General features: G+C 40.0%; 1 protein-coding gene across 2 annotated transcripts; it reads left to right on the top strand.

Moving 5' to 3' along the window:
- Positions 1–1,153: 1,153 nt before the first annotated feature.
- agpat3 (1-acylglycerol-3-phosphate O-acyltransferase 3) lies at positions 1,154–15,285 on the top strand. Of its 2 annotated transcripts, none has more exons than XM_034574041.1 (10): positions 1,154–1,402; positions 9,065–9,122; positions 9,254–9,484; positions 10,039–10,208; positions 10,358–10,519; positions 12,626–12,779; positions 12,874–12,976; positions 13,811–13,886; positions 14,269–14,467; positions 14,631–15,285. In XM_034574041.1, exons 3-10 carry the CDS (start codon positions 9,307–9,309, stop codon positions 14,720–14,722), a joined length of 1,134 nt encoding a protein of 377 aa, XP_034429932.1. In that variant the 5' UTR covers positions 1,154–1,402; positions 9,065–9,122; positions 9,254–9,306; the 3' UTR covers positions 14,723–15,285. The 2 variants fall into 2 exon arrangements, with proteins under 2 accessions (XP_034429932.1, XP_034429933.1); XM_034574042.1 differs by lacking the exon at positions 1,154–1,402 and adding an exon at positions 2,181–2,268 and having other exon boundaries at positions 14,631–15,284.
- Positions 15,286–22,239: the final 6,954 nt, after the last annotated feature.

Raw genomic sequence — 22,239 nt, forward strand, 5'->3', positions numbered from 1 at the left:
TGTTGTAGTGACCGGTTGGTGTCTTATGCTGTTAATTCCAAATGCCATATGTTATCAGCCATCACACCAGACTGCTCTCGCAGGAGGCCCCAGAGGGTTTTTACCTGAACAACACGATACTGTTCTCACAGCTGTGGTCTCCAAGACAACTTCAGCTGCAACTATGCATATGCACCAGCAGAGGGCTAAAGAGGGCTAAAGTTACATCAAGCAAACATGCAGCTACTCAAGGACTGACACGTCTTAAGTGACACTGTTGTGCAAGGTTGTACAGATTCAGCAGAAAGGAATTTATTTAAAATAAAACAGAACTTTTCACATGCAAAGTTAAGACAAATATACACTATGCGCTGACAGTAAAACCCCAAGTGCAATTAAAGTGTGATTTAAGTTATTTAAGTGTGTTAGAATCATTTTTAATCACACTGCTGAAGCAGAACAAGATTAGATAAGATAGGAGATAAGATAGGAGATAAGATAAGAGATAAGATAAGATAATCCTTTATTAGTCCCTCAATGGGGAAATTTGCAATATTTCAGCAGCAAGAATCAAAAATAGTAAGCAATTATAAGTAACATGCAATACTTAAGTTTAAGGAAATATAAAAAATATAGGAAAATATGAATTGAATAAAAACTAATATATACAGTGTAAAATCAAACTGCCAGAGGTTATAAATGACTAGTTGCTTTTAAATGATGTTTGAATCCAGATGACATTATATTAGCTGGCTTCTTGCCTTTGATATCTATGTTTTTATTATTTTCATATATTTGTATATACATTATATATTTTCATTTATTTTAATCAACCACTTTGTAACGGCTTCTTTGAAAAGTGCAAAAATAAATAATAATGAGGAGGAGGAGGACAATTTATAATAAAGTCAGTGAATATCGGTGTATTAAACTGCAAACTGTTACCTGAGGATAACATACAGTTCATTTCTGCACAAGGGAAATTTTGCAATACAAAAATAAAAGTTGACTATGAAATAATTCTCTATAAATGAAATACCACCCCATGTGAACTGATGTAGAATAACAGGAGTAATTGGGATAATATTCTTTCAACAGTACTTATATTTGTTGTTCTTGGATCAAAGACAAATTAAAAATGACAGGTTGTTTTATTTGTGTGAGAATGAATGAAGGGGCCGGACCGGATGTGGAGCGCACTACCTTCAGATGGGCTTCGAGGAAATGTGGGGCTTTAACCGACAAACAATAGCGGTCTCGCAAATCGCATCACCTCAAGTCGTTTTTATTGCGTTTGAGGAAGCGGACGAAGTGAGAAGAGCTCAGTAGCAGAGTCGCTTTACTCCGCCGAAGAACGGAAAGCTGCGGGAAAACCCACCGGAAGAAACACAAATCCACCGACTCCTGCGCGAATACGTTTCAGGTGAGCCCACAGCACCGTTACTGACACTGACCGCTAACGCTAGCTGGCTAACTAGCTTAGCATGACGTTAGCGAGCGCCTCCGGGTCGGTTAAGTGTTTACTGTATGTGTATATGAGGGGAACGCGGTTGTTGTTAGCTAGTGAACACTCCGGCTAACCGACTTTATCCTCCTCCGGGAATATAAATGTGACTTTAACCGCAGCGGGCTAGCTAAGTTAGCACGCTGCCCGTGCACCATTAGCAGGTGGCCCCGTCCTTCCAGACCTGCTCGGTGGAGTTGCTCAGTAACACCGGGTCTAGGCTGGTGTCAGTGAGCGGTATCTGGTGCACCGTCGCCGGCAGCAGTGGTTCGACAGGCTGGGTCGTGTTATTTCCCCAGGGTTTGAGGTGTAAAGCGCAGTTTGCTGGCAACTTTTGACTTCAGCACGCTCGCTAGCTTATTATGACATGTGTCAAGAGATAAGCGCAGTCACTGGACGTGCTGGGGCTGTGTGGTGATATGGAGCCATGCCCGCACTGATTGCATGTTAATATCCACTGAGTGTTTGACATGAACTGAAACACTACACTCTGGGCTGTGCTGGAGTTGATGCTGGGTTCATTTAAAAAAAAAAAAAAAAACTACTTTTACGCTGCGAGACCCCTTTGCGCCGCTGTACGTCGTGTGCGCCAGCTGGCTCCGTGTTGACCTGCGTCGTACCACTTACACACTCACACTCTCTCACACACACGCACACACACACACTCACAAAGTCGCCTGACGTAAGGTTACTGGAGTTCATTCAAGTCTGCGGCTCAGAGCCAGCACTAACATTAGGCTTGCAACTCAGTTTAACCCAGAAAGGCGAAGGAGAGCTAGACACAGGCAAGTGCCATACCCTGATCATTCCCGTGTTAATGGTTTTTAATGTCGATCATTGTAATGCTGAGACTGGTGGTGCTCTGGGAAGGAGGCAAGCAGTGGTCTTACAAAACCAATATTGGTCGTTAAAGAGGAAACTGCAGAATGCCTGAGGTTTGCACACAGGTAGGACTGCTGCGTTACTGGGCTTTACTAAGAGTTCATCAGTCAGCCAGTTGTCTCAATTGCAGTCTTTAATTTTCTTTTTTAATCACGACTAATTGACTGTCTAATGTTTTCAGAATTAGTGAAATTAATTTACTGTAAGTACAAACCCAGTGTCTGCTGCAGTTTCCCCTCAGGAATAAGCCATGTCAGTATTGTTTTATTGCAGTTTTTGCAGGAGGGTTCAAACTACATTGGTCTTACAAACTGCACAGTAACAATACAAACAAATCATTTCTCAGTAAGACATGCACGTGTGGCATTGGTGGCCAAATTCCATGCTGAAGTTTTTTTGGGGGGGTAATCTTTCCCTCCTCTTGATGAGGGTCAAGGTTAGAGAAGCCTGAACCTTATTAAGCCCTATTGTGATTTGTGAATATGGGCTATACCATTTGGTTCAAAGCATTTTCCTCAAATCTTCGCAGGTGGTATATCTGAGCCATACATTTCATACAAATACAGGGTTGGTGTAAAGTCCAGTGACGTGTCTGTTTACACGTGGTGAACTATTGAACTCTTATCTTTCCATCAAGCCAAAGTATGGCCCTCTAGGACTTTGAGACATACAGAGATTCAGAGATATGCTTATATCTGAGCAGTTCCATCATTCACTTTAATCCCTCACCAGGGACATATTGTTTTATGAGCTTCTCAAGCATTTTGTGACAATCTGGTTAATTTCATAGTAACTTTGACATTTCATGTTCAACATAGAGGTTTAACAGGTAGTTTCACCTTTTTACTTCCTACTTTTAGGCCTCTACCTTTCCAAGCCAAGTGCAATCTGCCAGACTGCACATTTTCTAGGCCAAACCTAGTGCGACAGGTACCAGACTAGTTGTACATTTGGCTACAGTGATCATCAGGAAGGAGAGTTATCAAGATTAACAAATAAAGTTTGTGACACAGCAACAAAATACCAGTAAGTTTATAACAAATTAGGTGAAGGGGTGCGTATGCTCTCTCTCTCTCCTTCTCCCCCCCCCCCTTGCATTTCTTCACTTTTCAACAATAGATCATCATTACAATAATTGATGGCTGTAATAAAAGGCAAACTCAGAATAGATGGCGTTGGCAGTATCCGCAATGGTGAGCTCACTCACATACACGTGAGCTGCAGCAGTTCAGTGTGGTAGCTGTCATACACAGGTCCGTCAACTTATTCCTGCTTGTTCTATCATGGCTGCTCAAGTTGACCGTTCTCGGCAGGACATCAGTGCTTCTGAAGGACTATCCGCCACATGTGGTCCTCAATTTCAAATCCCATTCTTCAAAATTATTTTGAACAACTACATTTTTTCATCTTTGGAGAGTGGGATATTATTGCAACACATTACTTTGACATCACAGTGAGACAATCAGTTTATCTATTTACTATCTTTTTTATCTTATCTGCCAAAACTAGTATTTAACCACTTAAATCTCTTCTGGTGTTGCATCATATTTCATAGCTTCCTGACCTTTGTAGGCTTGTTCATGGGGCTGGTTGATATGTCAAGATAAAAAAAAAGAAAGAAAGAAAATCGTATCAGTCGATATCAATAATTATCACGATATATTTCACATTTCTATTTCTCTAAATAATGTTTTAAAGACTGATTTTTGTACCTGAGTAAAGGCTGTGGTTTAAAACTTCTTTATGAACAGAGAATCACAAACATTTGATAAATGTTAAACATTTTACAAATATGAGGTAGGTCAATGTTCTTTACCTCCCCACTGTGCTTACACAATGCACTGTGCTTTGAAACATGAATGACCTTCGTTGTCCAGCTATCACAATGTATTTTTATCTCTTTGCATATTTGCCTTTAATGTCCACTGGCACGCCCTCGGGTCTGTACTCTAACCTTTGACCTATTTGCTGGACAGTTTATTTCTGCATCTCTCTGCCGCCTTGTGTGAGCCTCATTTGACATTATCTCTTTGCATGAATCCAAAGGCTTTTGTCTACTTGCCCACCAGCTCCATTTATCATCTTTGTGTGACTGAGTAATGTAGATATGTCGTGAACGATATTCAGTACCTAAGGTTCTCGCAGTGGGAGTGAGGATAGTGGATCTCTGATTTCCAGGCATTGGGTTAGTTCATCCCTTATTATACTTGGCCAACGAGATTCAAAGCACAGCTTGGAAGTGGCTGTTTCAAGGAAACTACTGACTCTCTGTCTAAGGTCATCCTGCCTGTCTATTGATTTGTGTTACCAACAGTTCATAGTTATCCAATAGATCCTTTAGTGTCTCCATTAGTAACTCAACCTCCTCCTCAGCTCCTATCTCCTGTGGTGTCCCTCAAGGTTTCACACTTGGTCCAATCCTCTCTTCCATCTACCTGCTTCCACTAGACCACATTAAGTTACTTTAATCGGATCACAGAATCTTATTAGTGACATTTCTCATCATCTTGGTCATTTGGCATCCTCAGTTAAATGAAAACACTTTTATTATTTAGCCTTTCAATGTGCCTAAATTGTTGTGTTGTGTAGTATTATGATTGTAGTTATTATTGTTATCACTGCTTTTCTGTTACCACTTTTTTTTAAAAAGCACTTTGGATCAACAAAAATGTGTTTTAAAGTACCATGTAAATAAAGTTGAAGTGGGCCAATGGCAAGATGAGGCATGAAATTCACCACTATGATTGGGCCCCTTTTAGCGTGATGGATACCATTAGCGTAACAGAAGCCAATCTGCTAACTCTACCTTGTTCGGCAGAGCCCAGCCTTCTTATTGGTTAATGTTAATGAAAAGTGACACATCCAGGGTGCCCATGGCTGCCTAATAAGCACTAATCTGATCCATTGGATTAGAGGATGGGAATGCATGTAAGACACCGCTTATGTGCGAGACACTGCTCATGTGTGTCTCCCTCCTTCGAGAAGTGAGCCATCTTTCAGTCTATCTGGCGTTCATTAGTACGCTCTCAGAAGAACCCCCGGTGACATTCAGGAGTTTTTGACATTTTCTTTTTTGCACTTGCGCTCAATGTAGAGCCACTGTTATTGGTCATTTTCTGGGTGATTGGAAATATTTTTGGTCGTCAGTGAACGACCCAGCAAGATCTGGGATCTGGCTGTGTTCTTGCTGTCATCATCATAATCTCTCTTTCCTTCTGTGGGATTATCATGGCTATGAGGCAGGACAGCCTGTGAATATCCACTGCTCTCTGCAGGCCCTTCTTTATGTTTTTATTCTGGCTTTGATTTGGGAGGATACCAGTAGCCAAAATGCTGAACCAGAGTGCTGTGATGATCTTTACTGGGATCTGTGGGGCATTGGTTCTCATGGCAATGGCCTACTATGTCTACTGGTAAGTTAAACACGAGAGAGATGGTTCGTCTTGTGGTCACAGCAGATGAGGATGGCTCATACTGGATTAATTAGAACTTGTAAAAGAGATAGAAGTCAGGTAATTACTAAAGGGCATAACTCAGCCCTTCACTGTGCAGAGCAGAAGTTGCAAATAATACTCAATATGTAGAATTAAAACAACAAGGTCCTGCTACCTGCCAAGATGTGGTGAAACTTTTTCAACATTTAGCTGGCATCTGTTAATGTAGATTTCAACAGCCTTTTCTCATACAAGAGAGTCCTTGCAACCCATGTTTATTTGTTGGCACAGAAGCTGTGTTCAGGTGTGTTCCGGTTAAGGAAAGTAGAAGCAGCTGTCCTTCCTTAAGCAGCTTTAACCCAGGCAGCGTCTCTAATCTTTCCTTCAGGCTGTGTGGGGCCACAAGTGGATGTCCACAGACTCTTTTGACTGTCAAACTCAATGTTTGTTGCACTGGACGACTTCTATCACAAACCAAGTGTATGTTTTTTCTGGACTCCCTGTATTTTAATGCAAAGACATTTGTGGTCTTTACTAGAGAAATACCTCTGGTATGGTTAAACAACCACACTGCAGTAAATGTTGATTCGATTGGTTGGTGAGATGATGTGATGACGTCAAGGTGTTTTAAGCCTTGTTTTGGTTATTATTGGGACCTTAGTGTTAGCATTTTATTAAAATATTTTTTTCCCGCAGACTCTTAACACTGAACTACTAACCCACATAGCTGAAATAGAACACTGATCCAATCAGTTATATTTGTGCTATTATTTTTATATATATATATATATTTAAATGTTTCTATTTTTCTTTGGATGTTTCTAGCTTTTTTTATGGATATTTTTTATTTTAATAACTGACGTCAGTTATTATCAGGCAGAGACAAGAGAACTCCGAATTTCATTGCATTGATAACTTGTTTATTTCTGCATATGACATTAATGTCTTTGAACCTTTGACGCTTTGAACCTTGAACCTATGCAGCAACGCATAATAAAGGTCAACAGGCTGTGTAAAAGAGGCCACGAAGTGCTTGTTGTCACAGCAAATGTTGGTTATGGAACTTCTCTATTAAGCTTCACTATTGCTACAAGGTAAATGTGCAACAGTCTAACTCTCCACCACCTGGACTCCCACTAGGAACAAAGGTCAAATCTCACACATTATGCAGCGACAATGACTTGCCTGATAATCAGAAACACCAGCATGCGTAACAGTATTTTAACACATCTTGTCCAAACTCCACATAATTAGAAACATTTGTATGTTTGTTGGCTCAAGAAAACCAACTGACATTCTGTGGATGTTCATGTATGACTTTTATCCCTTCACATTCAGGCCAATTAGTTTTTTCTATTATTGCGTAGCAGTGTTAGTAGAAGGATTGGTGACACAGGATAAGACTTGTTGCAGACAACAAATTGGCCGCGTGTCAACTATGTCTCAAAATTACATTACTACATTCTTAGGTTATTTGGTTTGCTTAATTTGTTAAATGAAAGGTAGGTTGTTAAAGGCATACAAACCAATAAAAGTTCATGTAAACATATTGCGGTTACTTGGAAAATTACTTGTAATTTGGATTGTGAGTTTCCAGTTGGTTGATAATGTTGGGTAGATAAAGCACCTTCTTCAACTGTTCATATAGTTATATGTGAAGGATGGCAACCGGATATCTGCTCTTGTACGAAACATGTTAGACAATTGTTTGTTTTTATAGATGAACTTGTGAAAAAAAATTAGATAATATATAAAGAAACCAGACAGCCGTCAACCCGAAAATCGCCCTGTACACAATACAGTGTCTGTGGCGGAAGACTGACATGAGTGCCGCACAGGGACATATTGTCACTGTCTCTCCCTTGTTGTACAGATTGCAGCCTGCTGTAAAAAGCAAACACCAGAAGGCCTCTTTTTTATTCTGATTTGCTGACACAGTTATAGCAGTGAATGCAGGTGACTGTCCATATGTTGTTGGTGCTCGTACTGCACAGTTAATCTGGTTACAATCGGGAGCAAGAGCATTTAGCATCCACAGTGAATTGGGTCATTAAGTCCAATATTAATGCACTGCTATTAAATCCGGAATGTGGAGCTTTTACATGTAAATGAACGTCTGCTTCATTTCCAAACCGATGATAAATCCTGCCTTTGACAGGTATGTTTTCTTGCGCTACCAGAAGGGGGAGACAGAAGTTACCCCCTGCAGGTTTCAATTTTATGTTTTGGTGAATCGAATCAAGTGCTCCTTGTCCACAGATGAAATGTCTCATAACAGATTAAAAAAAGAAGGTTAACATCAACCAACGTTCTCCACACAGATCTGAAGAAACAACATATCAGGAAGATTAGAAACTTTTTTAATCGTCACTTCAAACAAAAAGATTTGACATTTCAGTTGCTACTCTTATGACGACAGTGGTTAAACAAGCAGAGCTGCTTTGTTGGCCATATGTCATGTAATGTGAGATGTTCTTGAGAAAAGTGAGCACCTGGGCTTTTTGATAAATCATTAACTGTTATCTGGGGCAGTTGCCAACTTTTTACCCACACTATCTCTGCTTATTCATCGTCCGCCTGTCCCAGCATGCTTTGCTCAAACACCCTAAACTGGTCTCTAGTCTGACGAATGCAGTCACATCCTTACAAAGGGACCATTAAATATTTCCAGATCATCTGTTCCATGAACCTGAAGCTCCAATAAGGAAACTCCCACAGGCCCAGACAGAACTGTAAAACTCCACACTGGTACCATTACAATCACTGGCCGCATGTAGTGCAGTGCCCTGCATCTTAGACTGCAACAATTCACCACATTTTCCAGATCAATTAATCCGTTAATGACATTTGAGATGTTGTAATGAACAAATGCACACAGAAGCTGAACTATGCAGAAATTGTGTTTACTCTGCATCTTGTAAAATTCCTTTTTATAATCTAGTAAAATGCAATTAGCTCTAACAAATCTACAACAGTGCTAAACTAATGGATTTTAGGCACCTCTTTAGCCATTAAAATATGCTCTTAGAAATCCTGTCACAGCAATTACCTTTTGGATTCATGTTGACTTTCCACCCACACTGAGAATGATGGAGGATATTTCGGTTCTCCTGGGTCATTATCTAACAAAGTTCAAACTGGCTGAGCAAACAAGCACAGCATACATTATTAAAATCACTGTAATGACACTGAAATGTTGCTTTATTTTTGGTTTTATGTCACTTTGGCTCCTGATAACTCAACCTCTGTTCTGCTTCTATCACAGGACAGTAATATTGGCCGACGGACCGTGTAAACGCGGCTTGTAAAAGGATCCCACCGTGGTAAGAGACACTGAGATGTATTTTAATTTCTGAGAACTTTTTCATCTGCAGAATAATTATTTTCACCCTCATGCTCTTTCGTTCTCTGTCTCCCACTGATGATGTCCTCGTTGCTGTGCTCTCTCTCTCAGGTTGGTCGTAGTGTATAGAGAGGAGCCTACTCCACCCTCCAGGCTCCTCAGCCATGGCTCTTCTGGACTACCTGAAGAGCCTGTTTATCCTGCAGTTGCTGATGGGCTTTGTGTTTGTGGTGAGCGGCCTCATCATAAACTTCATCCAGCTCTGCACCTGCATCCTCTGGCCCATCAACAAACAGCTCTACCGCAGAATCAACTGCCGGCTCTCCTACTCACTCTGGAGTCGTGAGTAGATGATACCTATTCTGTTGTAAAATATAGTTTTATATTTTGGATAACATAAAGAAGGAAAGAGGCACCATGCAGTCTATTCACACTTGACTTGGCCCCCTGTCAAATGTACCTAGCTTTGAGTGAGATAAACATTAGTCCTCTGCAGCTTCATCCTCCACAATGTCACCAGGCTCCAACTGACGTCATCTGTCTGCCATATTGATACTGGCCAGACAGTGTACTGTGGGTTTATCAGAGCTTTTTTGCCACAAATGGCTTCCTGAATGGGTTAATGAGAGCTGCCGAGGCTCAGCTACACATTACTATAGCACCAAAATAATAATCTAAAAAAAGCTGAAACACTAATTCAGCTTGCTGATAATTATCTGAGGATATTATGATATAGATCACTGTGTTATAATTCAACAAAACTGGTAGACATATACTGTAAGAAAAATGCTTTGGTTCAGTAATTTTAGTGTAGTTCTTATTTTAGTTTTTTCTTTTAGTTGCCAAGTGTTTTCTTGTACCTGCTGAATGCACATGAAGTCTTGTGCTGTGTGCAGAGCTGGTGATGCTGCTGGAATGGTGGTCAGGCACAGATTGCACCCTATACACCGAACAGGCTACGGTGGACATGTTTGGCAAAGAGCATGCCATCATCATCCTCAACCACAACTTTGAAATCGACTTCCTCTGTGGCTGGACCATGTGTGAAAGATATGGCATCTTAGGGGTTAGTATAGTAACATAGTATGACTCAGAGTTTCAAACACACATCTTTGCACAACTTTTTTGCCATATGCCGCTCTTGATGACTTCAATCCATTTTGTGAGAGATCCATGCTTTTGTAATAAAAACCTAAACCTGTCCTTTGTCTCTAGAGTTCAAAAGTGCTGGCCAAACACGAGCTGCTGAAGGTTCCTCTGATTGGCTGGACCTGGTACTTCCTAGAAATAGTCTTCTGCAAAAGAAAGTGGGAGGAGGACAAACATACTGTCTTCAAGGGACTGAGCAGACTCAAAGATTATCCTGAATATATGTGGGTAAGTACACACACATGTAGTGGATCTGTCTTCTGACGTGTGTAAGAGTTTAAGCAGCACTTTGGATTTCTTTTTTTTTTTTTCTCTCTTTTCTTTTCAAGCTCCCACACAACCTTTTGCATGAATACCATATCAGTGAACTCTAGCTCAGTTGCTCAATAAAGTTTCAGAAATATCCTCTGGGTATAGACTTCTTATGAAGAAACAGACATGTAGCTGCCTGAGCACAACATTTCAGTGAAGTGCAGATATGAGTCTTTCCATTTACAAATCTAAAAGCACTATGTGGATAAAGTGGGGTCTGACAGTAAGTCAAGTCATATTTATTTACATAGCAAATTAAAAACCAGAGTTGAGCCAACGTCTTGAGTGAAGTTCGTCAAGTTCAGTTCTCATTTACCAGACCTCATTTACCAGTGAACATGATGTATCACCAGCACCCATAGGGAATCTAATTAAACCTGGCACCAACGTTCACTTGGACACAAGGATAAACTGATTACAATTTGGAGGTCAAGGGTCAAGGGGACCTCACAAAACCCTTTATTCCCCTCATGAACATGTTATCTTTAGAAAGCCAAGAGAGAATCCTCTCCAGTTTGGCAAAAAATGCTCACGTAGACAAGGATTGTGCTCAAAAGTCAAGGTCACAGTAGCCTCACAACATTTTGACCAGATGTCACTTGGACTTGGTATGGAGGTATACAACCTCAGGATGGTAATTTGAGGTTTCCTATAAACAAGTTTGACTAATCTGACTGACTGCTATTGTTCTCAAATCTCAGCTGTTCTTATAGGGAACACAGTGTTATTAATACCAATGGAAACAATAGCTAAAAGTACACAGATAAGATCAGAGTTGTGATAAACTGTCAGTGGTTGAGTTTTCACAGAGAAGATATATTCTTCCCTTTCTAAATGCAAGGATATTCAGTCACTGTCCTTTTGACCCAGTTTTTTTTATACATACATTGATCTTGGCAATGCACAGATATCATGTTCTGTGTGTGTGCACCAGCTGTGTTTGAAATGCATCGACGGTAGGGAGCGGGTTTATTGTTTTTTTCTGTTAAACTTCATGAACTGGACTTTCCACAGAGCACAGTGTGAGGGAGCTTTCATCCTGCTTGGTGATGCAAAGCAGATCTTTTCTCTTGAAATAAGTGTTTTACATTCAAACGTGGTGAGGACAGCACTCACTGGTCGTTGTAGGTCATTGCTGAAGGTGTGAAGCACCTTGTGTTACAGATATTCAGAATAACTCCACCGGTTCCCCAGCTGAGATTAGGCTGATCAGCAGTTGATCTAATTACCTCTTAAGTTGAGCATCCGGCAACTGCTAATGACATAGTTTGTTTTGTGGTCAGATAAACCAAGTCAACAGCCTTTGGTTGAGCTGAGTCGGTCCCATACTATTACCTGGGATGTGAGATGGGGTCATTCAGTTCACCTCACAGATCTTAATGACATTTCTTGTGCTGATTTGGTCAAATAAGACATTTCATGTGTCCCAGACCCTAACCAAGGGAGAAACAGGCTAACCAAGTTTAAACTTTTTAGGCGACTCTGTGACTTTGACTAGCGATACCAAATGGTTATGAGTGATTGTATAAGTTTAAGTTGAATTGCAAAAACCTCTGTTTTGAAATTTGCCATTTTCACCAAAGTTGCTTTATAATGTCATGAAGACCTACAAAAAGACTTGTCGTGGCTGAGATGTCATTACTTATCTGAAGTAATTCTACAAAACAAAAACAGGGTTTTTCATTTTTAATCAAGTCCGCCAGAGGCACTAAAAAGGCAATCTGTTTATTACCATTCAATTATTACAGCCCTGATTCAGTTAAGCTTTAAGACTTTGGCTCAGATCAAATTTCACTGTTCAGTTTAGTAGTCGCCACACAATTAGCTCAGAATACGAGCAGAGAAAAACCCAGTATCATTTCAAAAATGTGTTAGCAATAGAAATGAAAATGACAAATTAATTCTGTTAAGATTCAGATAGGACAGAATTACCCTCTCTGTTAATGTAAAATACACAGTTGTGTGTGTGTGTGTGTGTGTGTGTGTGTGTGTGTGTGTGTAACACCTCTCTCCTACCTTCAGTTTCTTCTGTATTGCGAGGGAACCCGTTTTACAGAGAAGAAACACCAAATCAGTATGGAGATTGCAGAGAGCAAAGGTCTCCCCAAGCTCAAATACCATCTACTACCCCGAACCAAAGGATTTACCACAACACTGCAGTGTCTTAAGGGCACAGGTACTTTATAGAAATACACAAACACAGTTCATCATGTTTAAAACACATGTTTTTGGTTCTTAATGTGATTTTGTTTTTCTTCACTTTCTTACAGTAACTGCTGTGTACGACGTGACTCTCAACTTCAAAGATAACCAAACCCCCACTCTCCTGGGCATCGTCAACGGCAAGCAATACAAATCTGACCTGAGTGTGAGGTGAGTGTCACCTTCGCCCTCCATTTACCTCAGAATGACCTGTTATTGTAACGATGATGCATCACACTGCCAGCTGTGCCGAGTCTCTTCGAGTGGAAGATGATGAATGTAGTTTAAATCTCGTGACCTCCCTCCAATCACATTTTCGTCCTATAACATTGAAACAGACAGTGAGTGTGCTCGGGATGTTGGCAGGCTTCCCAGCGTGTTTATGGTTTCAGAACAGTAACGCTAATGGGCAGAGCACGCCTACTGAGTGTAGAACAGGTCAGGAGATGGAAATAGATTAGGAGGGCTCCTGTTATTGTTATGAGTTATTGTTAGTAGAGTCCTCTAGTGGTGAGACACTGCCATAACAGAATGATATTCGTCACGTTGGCTGGATTTTTTTTTTTACACTGCACATGTCTGTAATCGGGGAAAACGAGCGTTAACCATGCGTGTCAGGGACAGGGTGACACAAAAAACTCGGTTTGGACACAAAAAACATAATGCCTGTCTGATTCGGGTCAGACTTAGTTACAGAAAGATACGGGATTGGGAGAAGTGGTGATAAAAAAACCTGTTTCATGTTTGGAGGTCAAATGGTTTGTAATAATATCCATATCTGTGTTGTTGTGTTTGCTTGAGTTTGTGTTCTCCCAGGATTTAGGTGGTTGCTTGTTGACGGTGCTCTAAACATAAATGACCTACACCCAGTGTGTCGTCCTTTGTATTTGTCTCGGTTGTTCTTTATGCGCACATTTCTAACTGTCATTGCTAAAATTTTAATGAGGCTGAAACCAAATGTGATTCAGATCTACAGTGTATAGTTATTTACTCTTTCCCATCCAGACGGTTCCCTGTGGAGGAAATACCAGATGATGAGAAGGAGTGTGCCAATTGGCTGCACAAGCTCTACCAGGAGAAGGTAAAACTGACATTTAAGACTTAATATAGGATTAAAATGACAAAGAATGCACTAAAATGGTGTAGCAGGGATTCCAGGTTCAAGTCCTTATTGTGCTCAACAGAAGAAAGCGGCACAATCAAGCCACAGTTAAAGCCACATGTTCATAAACAAACATCAGAGAAGTTATGCACATTCTCTTGAGTTGTAAAATGTTAGAGTTAAAACAAGTGGTTTTTGAATAATATGTAAACACACAAGCCCAGAAGTCCCTCCCAATACTATCCATTAAACTTGTTTTATCATTTATTAGTCTGAACAGTGACTGTATGTGCATATTTAAATATGGTTACTGTTTTTCATGTCATACATGATTACTTAATGTTTTTCTTCTCTGACGCAGGATGCCTTACAGGAACACTACAGCAAGGAAGGCAAGTTCCCCGGACCCACAATAATCCCACCTCGTCGACTATGGACGCTGCTGAACTTCCTGTTTTGGGCCACCCTGCTGCTGTCGCCCCTCATCAATTTTGCTTGTGGAGTGGTCGTCAGCGGTTCCCCCCTCCTCATCATTGGCTTCATCTTATTCCTCATCATAGGTAACACATGTATGGTATATCTTCCACATGAAGATCGAGACTGTGGCTCTTTACCTGGAAAAAGAAAAGTTAAATTCAAGGTTTTGAATTTATGTTTTATTTAACATTTCATCATCTCTCCTTGTTCACTCCACCTCTTTTTTTGTCTTTTCTCTCTCCCCAGCTTCCATAGCTATCCGACGCCTCATCGGGGTTACGGAGGTGAAGAAAACAGGCTCCAGTTATGGAAACCAGGAGGCCAAGAAACAAAACTAAAGTGCGTCACCCCCTTAACCCCAAACACCTCCCACCCCCCTCCTCCCGTGTACGGCCGTCTCTGTGTGGCCGTCCCGCGGTGTCTCACCCCTACCCAACTACTTTCTCCTCCTACCGTCGAGTCTGTTGGTAGGTCGCGGAGGAGAAAACAAAATAGAGACCAGAGTTAGAAATTTGAATAGCACCTGAGTGAGAGAGAAAGAGCATGGAAGGTCTGGGGGGGTGGGTCAAACTCTCTGGTGTAACACAAAACAAAATGGAGGGGGAGACACAGCATCGTACCCTGCTGCATCTTTCTTAATCCAGCTCGTCCCCATCCCGGCCACATTAAAATCCTGTTTAACACCCAAGGTCGAGCTCCTAACCTGTCACATGGACAGCCAGTCCGCCCATCGTCTGCTCTTGCACTACCTACCTCCAAATCCAGTCATGGTCATCAGCCAAACAGGGTGTGGGGGTGTGCTCAGAACACAGAACACAAATGAATCCACATTTTTTCATCTCAACCATCCAGGGGCAGTGTGTCACTGCAACATCTGTGACATGCAGGATGTCTCCCTTGGTTTTTTCACCGAGTGGAAGTGGGAACCAGTAACCTCGGGCCCATCCTGGTCCCCCTAAAGGGTCGATTCACCCAAATCACAAAATACATACCCCATTTCAACTTTCACATATCTAGCAATGCAGATAGTTCTGGTTTTTATACAGGCAAAGTCTGCGATTTCCACTATCATGCTGAAAAATGGAGGTGACTAAAAATATGTTCATGATGTTCAAATTGTTGTTGAAGTATATTTGACAAAGGTAAGAGCAGAACACTTTCTTGGATAATAATTGATAGTTTTCATTGGAAACTATGTTTTAAATGTAAAGAAAAGTGAATTCATTATCTGATTATCCAAGTACTTTGGCAGATAGTTTCTGTGAAGAGACATTTCACTTGAGTTTTTCAAATATGATTTGATTTCATTTAAGCACCGTTGGTCACATTCAGTTTGCCTTTTTTTGTATCAGGGCAGGAGCAGAAGACTCAGAGCATGGAACTCAAAACTATATTATTCCACATCATCTCCAGGGCTGAAGTGGGAAAAATATCAATTTTTTATTTGAATCTTGTGATGTTGGTGAATCAACCCGTTAACTTCCTGGTGTGAAAACCTACCATCGATTACAGTGGTCATGTGCAGCCCGCAGCACCAACACCCACACATTCATTCACTCCTATTTTCATTTGATTTACACAGACAGAAATCTGCATACATGTTATCATTCATCTTCTTAACATGCCGTGATCAGCTGTCCCTGAAAGCTTGCTGGTCATTCACCCAGAATTCCCAGTCTGAACACTGAGGCACTTCAACCTACTACTAGCACTCTGATGCCTGTTAAAATGCAGCTCACGCCGCTCTGGTTGATGTGACTGATCTGCTGCTGAGTGGTGGTTGATTCCAGAGAAAGGTCACGGACTGTCTCCATGAAGCCTCGCAGCTGTTAGCACATTATTTAGCTTTCCTGATATAGAACTGATATTTTAACCTTTGCCTTAAATCAAGCTTGCTCAGGCGAGGGATTTGCTTATTTGCCGGCCCCTTTAAAACAGCACCCGCCTCTTCCCTCTGTTATGTTTGAAATACCAACCCTCTCTCCCTGCCATTACCGCAGTGCATGGGGGGGGAAGTGCATTCATTTGGTTAAAAAATGAATGAATAATTGAGAACTCTGTTAGTCTTTTAAAGTGGAGAGTGAGGAAGGTGTTGGGTTTGTTTAAGGCTGCACTCCGTGTGCAACTTTGTTTCTCTGGATATCAGCACAGCGACACCTGGTCATCGCTGCTGCATTTACATTTCTACACATTTTAGAATCACTCATCCCAGAGTTGGTTGTTTTTAACTCTAACATACAACATGCGCTACATTTCCTGGTCCTCAAATTCAAACAATGGTAGCAAAACACGAGGGGATATTCTGTGTCCTGCTCTCTCTCCTCCCCTCCGCCCTGCTGTGCCACATGTAGTATCTCACATTTCTCTTTTCAGTTTCTGTTTTTCCCCGTCACTCGTCAGCAGCGATATGTTGTGTCCTTTCTGTAGAGCTCTCTCAACCCAGACAGACTTCATGCAAAGCCTTAATAGACAGTGCTGCTTAGTTTTTTTTTTGTGTGAAAATGTAGAAGCTAACTGAGCCCCTGTTGTAGTGAAGGATCAACATGTGAAAAATGTCCTCAGTATAGTAAGCAAGTTTCTGGGATTAGCTGTCAAGTGACTTGTTCTTAAGTTTTAAGATAACGAAATAACGAGAACTGAGAATGGATAAAGTAACGTTCGTAATTTAACAACTTTTTTGTACACAAAGATACTTGGAGTTGCTTTTACCTCAAATTCTTGTGAAAAGCTTTAGGATCTTAGCCAATTTTTCTTTTTCTTTGAAGAAATCTCCACAAATGTGCAGCATCAAATGCAAATGCACTTCAGTCCATCCTGTCATTCAAACTCATTTTCAACAGCAGTTCAAACCAGTAGAAAAGTTTTTGCTTTGGATGTTTTTTTTTACAGTGCACTTAAAGTATTTAGAGTCCTTCACTTTTTTAACTTGGCAGCTTTATGCTAAAATCATTGAAATGTTTCCACCAGGACAAGGACACAAATTTTAGAATTTTTTTTCCTGCAAATTTATTGAAAAAGAGAAACTGAAATATCACATTGACATAAATTTTGCGGACACGTTTCTATGTCACTTAAATTTTGGCTCAGATGTTTCTACAACTTGAATTCACATGCGGTAAACTCCACTGATTTGGTCTCGCACAAACCAAGTTATGAGGTCAAAGGAACTTCTCTGGGTGGAGGGAAAGCTGAGGAAGATCCTGAGTGCTCAGGACCTCAGACTGTACCTTAGGTTTGTCTTCCTTCAGGACAATGACCCCAAACTGACAGACGAGACGAAACAGGTGTGATTTAGGGACGATTCTGTTAATCTGCTTGAGAGAGACATGCAGAGTTCTGACATGAAGATGTGTGGACAGACCTGAAAATGGCCGTGCACTGACAGTCCCCATCCAACCTGACAGAGATGGAGAGGTGTGAATAACCCAGAAGACTTGAGGCTCTGATCGCTGCCAAAGATGCAATTGTAGGAACTACAACTTCTAAATACTTTCTAAATGTGATATTTCAGTTTTCCTTCTTTAATACATATGCAAAACTTCCTTAACTCTGTTTTTCACTTTGTCATTATGGAATATTGATTGTAGGGGGATCTGAGGAAACATGATTTAAATGTTTTTAGCTTCAAGCTGTAACATAATGTGAAAAAGTTGAAGGTGTCGAATTGTGACGCTTTACTTTTCTTTTTTTCTTTTCTGATTTTTCTCCTGGAATCAATTAACATTAGAAATTGACTGATTTTTAAATTCAAAGATATTTCTGTTAGAGGCTCCTCTTGTGGCAGTTTTTCTGTTTTCTAAGGCGGTTTTTATGTTTTCTTCAAACAAAAACACTTAAACATTAAAGGATTTCATCACTAAGCAACACTTACTCTTGACTTCTTTGGATTTGTGAGTTTCTCTGTTTGCACTGCAGTTAAAGTGAGAGGAAAGTAGGTTTTCCACCCTCCATGTTTTATCTTCATCCTCAGCAGCCATTTTCACAGAGACACACTGGCATCCTCCTCCTCCTCCTTGTGATCATGACACAGCCATAACCTTCCATTAAGACACTGTAAAGTCACTAATGTTGTGATGCTATGTAGAAACTAAACTGAAAATATGTACATAAGTTAAATGATGAATGTCACATTCACTTTTAGAACTTGTAGAGTTGTATGTAGCAGTTGTTTTGCAGTAGACCCGAATGAGACAAACCAACAGGACATGTCGGATCCACTCACAGAAATGTGACGGCATAAACATGTACATAATGTAAATGATGCCGTGACATTCAGTTTCAGAAACGGCCGAGATGCTCTTCTGTTATTTTGCAATAGCGCTTTCGAATGACACGGCCGTGCATTCAGGCTACAACCAAATGTAAACCAGTGTTGAAAAGCTACAGAGCGAGAGTCAAACGGAGCCGGCCTCACGGGAGCAGTTTACAAAGTCATCTGCAGAGGTTGTTCTACTCATCGCTGTCTCACCTGTCAGGTCTGGAGCTGTGAATACCTTCAGCGATGCCTCTAATTAAAACGAGAAGGCTGTAGTCACAGACGATGCTCACCGGGCATTTTTCACTGACTTTGTAATTAATCATGGTTTCTTACTGTAGTCATTACTTTTTGCATGATGTGCATCATTGCACAGTCACTGAATCAAGTTAATTCTGACTCAGGGACTCTTTTAAAGACTGGCAATGCAACAGCTGTGGCATTAACTGAATTTGAATCTGAATAAAAGGCTTTCTGAGGAAGCTCAAAGACTGTGGCTCTTTTGTCAACATGTATGTGTGTGTGTATATATATATATATATGTGTGTGTATGTATATATATGTATGTGTGTGTATGTATGTATATATATATATATATATATATATATATATATATATATATATGTATATATATATATGTATATATATGTATGTATATATATATATATATATATATATATATATATATATATACATAGCTATGTGCAAATAGCTTGACTTGAAGTTCATGAAAACTTTTAAGACAACTTTAAACATTCATAATGAAATAAGCAACAATTAAGTTAAGTTTCTAAAATAAGAGTTTAACTGATGTAATTTTGAGCCAAGAACTTTCTATGTCTCTTCTTCCAGTTTGTTCACCCTCAAAATCACATATTGGCTTCAAATATAAATTTATTGTACAATTGAAAATGAATAGTAAATTATTGTGAATAGTTTTGATAAGAAATGAATAATATACATGTAGAATTTAGGTTTGCCTACAAAAATATGTACAAAGATATGACATTACAGAACTGTAATTCAACTCATCAATGAAAACTGATAGAAATCAGTCTACAAATCTCCTAATAAATCCATAAATGATAATGAATTAAGCGCAGTAACAAGGATTTACTCCAAGTAGTTGGTACTCACTGACTTTTTTTGACCTGGCAGGGTCGAGGCTCAACGACTAGAATGTGAATAGTTCACTGAAGCATCAACACACACAGCTATTAAATGGAATATGTTCAGTATTGTTTCTCATAGGAAGAAGAGGACACAACAAAAAGTGACGCTCAGATGTTTCAGTAAAACAACAAACACACACGTCTGCTTATAACCGAGCATGATCGTTTATTTTGTTCTTAGGGGCCTTATGGACATTTTTCCCTCTTCACACTAGTGAGAAGAACACAGAGAAGAAATGTACCTTCATGTCTTCCTTATTTCTTTATGGTCACATCAGCTGCCACAGAGGCAGGGAGTGGACAGTAGAGGGAGCTGTTGAGCTGTTAGATGACAGTGATATTCAGCAGGTACTGAGAGGGTGGTCTGTGGAGGGCTGCTTGGTAACACACAGGTTCCTTCCTGGAGAGGAGTGGACACAGACTCCAGCTCTAACCCACACGTGTTTGTGCAGAAGATGAGGACACAGAGGTGTTGTGGGAAATGTGAAAGACTGGAGTCTCCAGAACAAGAGAGAGGGGAAAAGAAACGGGTAGAAACCAAATGATTGTGCAGGCGGTTAAAAGTGCACTCTCACAGCTTATGTCCACTGCCCTTTATGTGGATAAAACTCTGCTATTGTATAGATAAATAAAGCTTCTCTAAACCCTTTTGAAAGAGAATTGTGAGATGGGAACGTCTAAATCCTAAATAATCTTTGGCTACGCTCTGACCTGGATTATCTAACCGCTGAAAATGTGATGAAACCTCGCTCACTCTTGTGTAAGAAATAAAAATTCACAAACATCAAGTTACCAGCTTGTCTCAGAGGGAAGATAACACATTTGTTATGTAGTTTCTTAAACAGGACAGCCTTTGACTCTGCTGCCTATGACAGTAGGTGTTTAGTTTAACCAGGCTTAGAGGTAATGATGTCTGATCTACTGTTTAGCCAGTAGCCAGTCAGATTTAGCCTCAGCGTCCCCTCTGGTTTGGCTTTTAACGTTTATGCGATTAAAAGGTCGAAACACCTGACACCTGACCCCTGACAGAAATTAAATATGATGGTTACACAACTGCTCCTCTCTCTCTCTCTCTCTCTTCCCCCCCCCATCTCTCTTCTCTCCCCTTTTTGCCAACCGCCTCTCCTCTCTTCCCCATTTTCCTCCGCTCACCCCAACCAGTCGAGGCAGATGTCTGCCCACACTGAGTCTGGTTCTGTTGGAGGTTTCTTCCTGTTAATGAGGGAGTTTTTTCCGCCTTAATATGTTATTATTTGGCCTTTAAAATTGAACTCAATTGAAAACCCATTTATTTTTCTTTATTCCTTTTTTTTTGCCATAGATTTTGAGAAGCACTTCGTAACCTTGTCTAGATAAGTGACATACAAATAAAGTTATTATTAAAAGATCATATGACTCATGATGTGTGAGTGACAGCAGGTATACAACACTGACACTGACTGGTCTCTGTCCTCACTCGTCCATCTCATGTACCTGAATGTTGTGAGTCCATCTCCAGATGCAGAATTAAACTTACAGAAAGACCAGAGTTGACTCTCAAGTCAACAGAAATTGTAGCTACAATTATTATTTAAGTGACAACTGTTTGTGTGAGAAATATTTTCTAAATTATTTTTTTTTTAAACCCAGAGAATCTCCTTTGATTCCTTATTCCTCAAATTCTGATTGAGAACATGTCATTTTGGGAACAGCTAGATAAGTCATTCTTGGGGATAAAGTCTTTACTGCATCCAACATCACAGCTCATTAGGGGGCAGTGTCGTATCCACGTAAACAGTCACTGTGTTGTTGTCCACTTGAGACACTCCCATTGAGTTGTTGTATGTTGAGGAAGATTGAGAATATTATTGAAATGAAAACAAAAGTGGAACAAATTAGATTTAAAGGCTCTGAACACCAACACAAACATGACCTGAGCGCTGACTTTTAATTTTTCCTCCCTGTCTCCAAAAACTTCTCACCCATCCAAGAAAAGAAGAGTAAAGTGTTAATCAAGGTCGCCACTCAAACCATGCCGACCAAAAACTAAAATAACAAACTATTTATATTCATATTAAGGCACAAACATATATAAGAATATAATGTTGAATCATATTTCTTTTTATAAAAATATTTTAGAGAATCCCGTGATGTGATGTTAATGTTTGAGAGATACAGTATTAGATTGTATGATGTAGAAACTATAACATGTCCACTACATGTAACATAACCAACTAAAAGGATAAAAACTGTAATAATCTTAATAATAATAATAATCTTATTATTATTATTATTATAGTAACAACAATAATCATAGTAAACATTAACAATAGACATTATTTATTTATATAGCATCTTTTAAAACAGTTAAGGTGTTTTAAACATTTACAATGAAAAATTGAAGACAAACAATAAGAAATTATTTAAAAGCAATTTGAAGATATCACAG

This window comes from Hippoglossus hippoglossus, chromosome 21 (genome assembly GCF_009819705.1).
Source record: "Hippoglossus hippoglossus isolate fHipHip1 chromosome 21, fHipHip1.pri, whole genome shotgun sequence".
Lineage (NCBI taxonomy): Eukaryota > Metazoa > Chordata > Actinopteri > Pleuronectiformes > Pleuronectidae > Hippoglossus > Hippoglossus hippoglossus.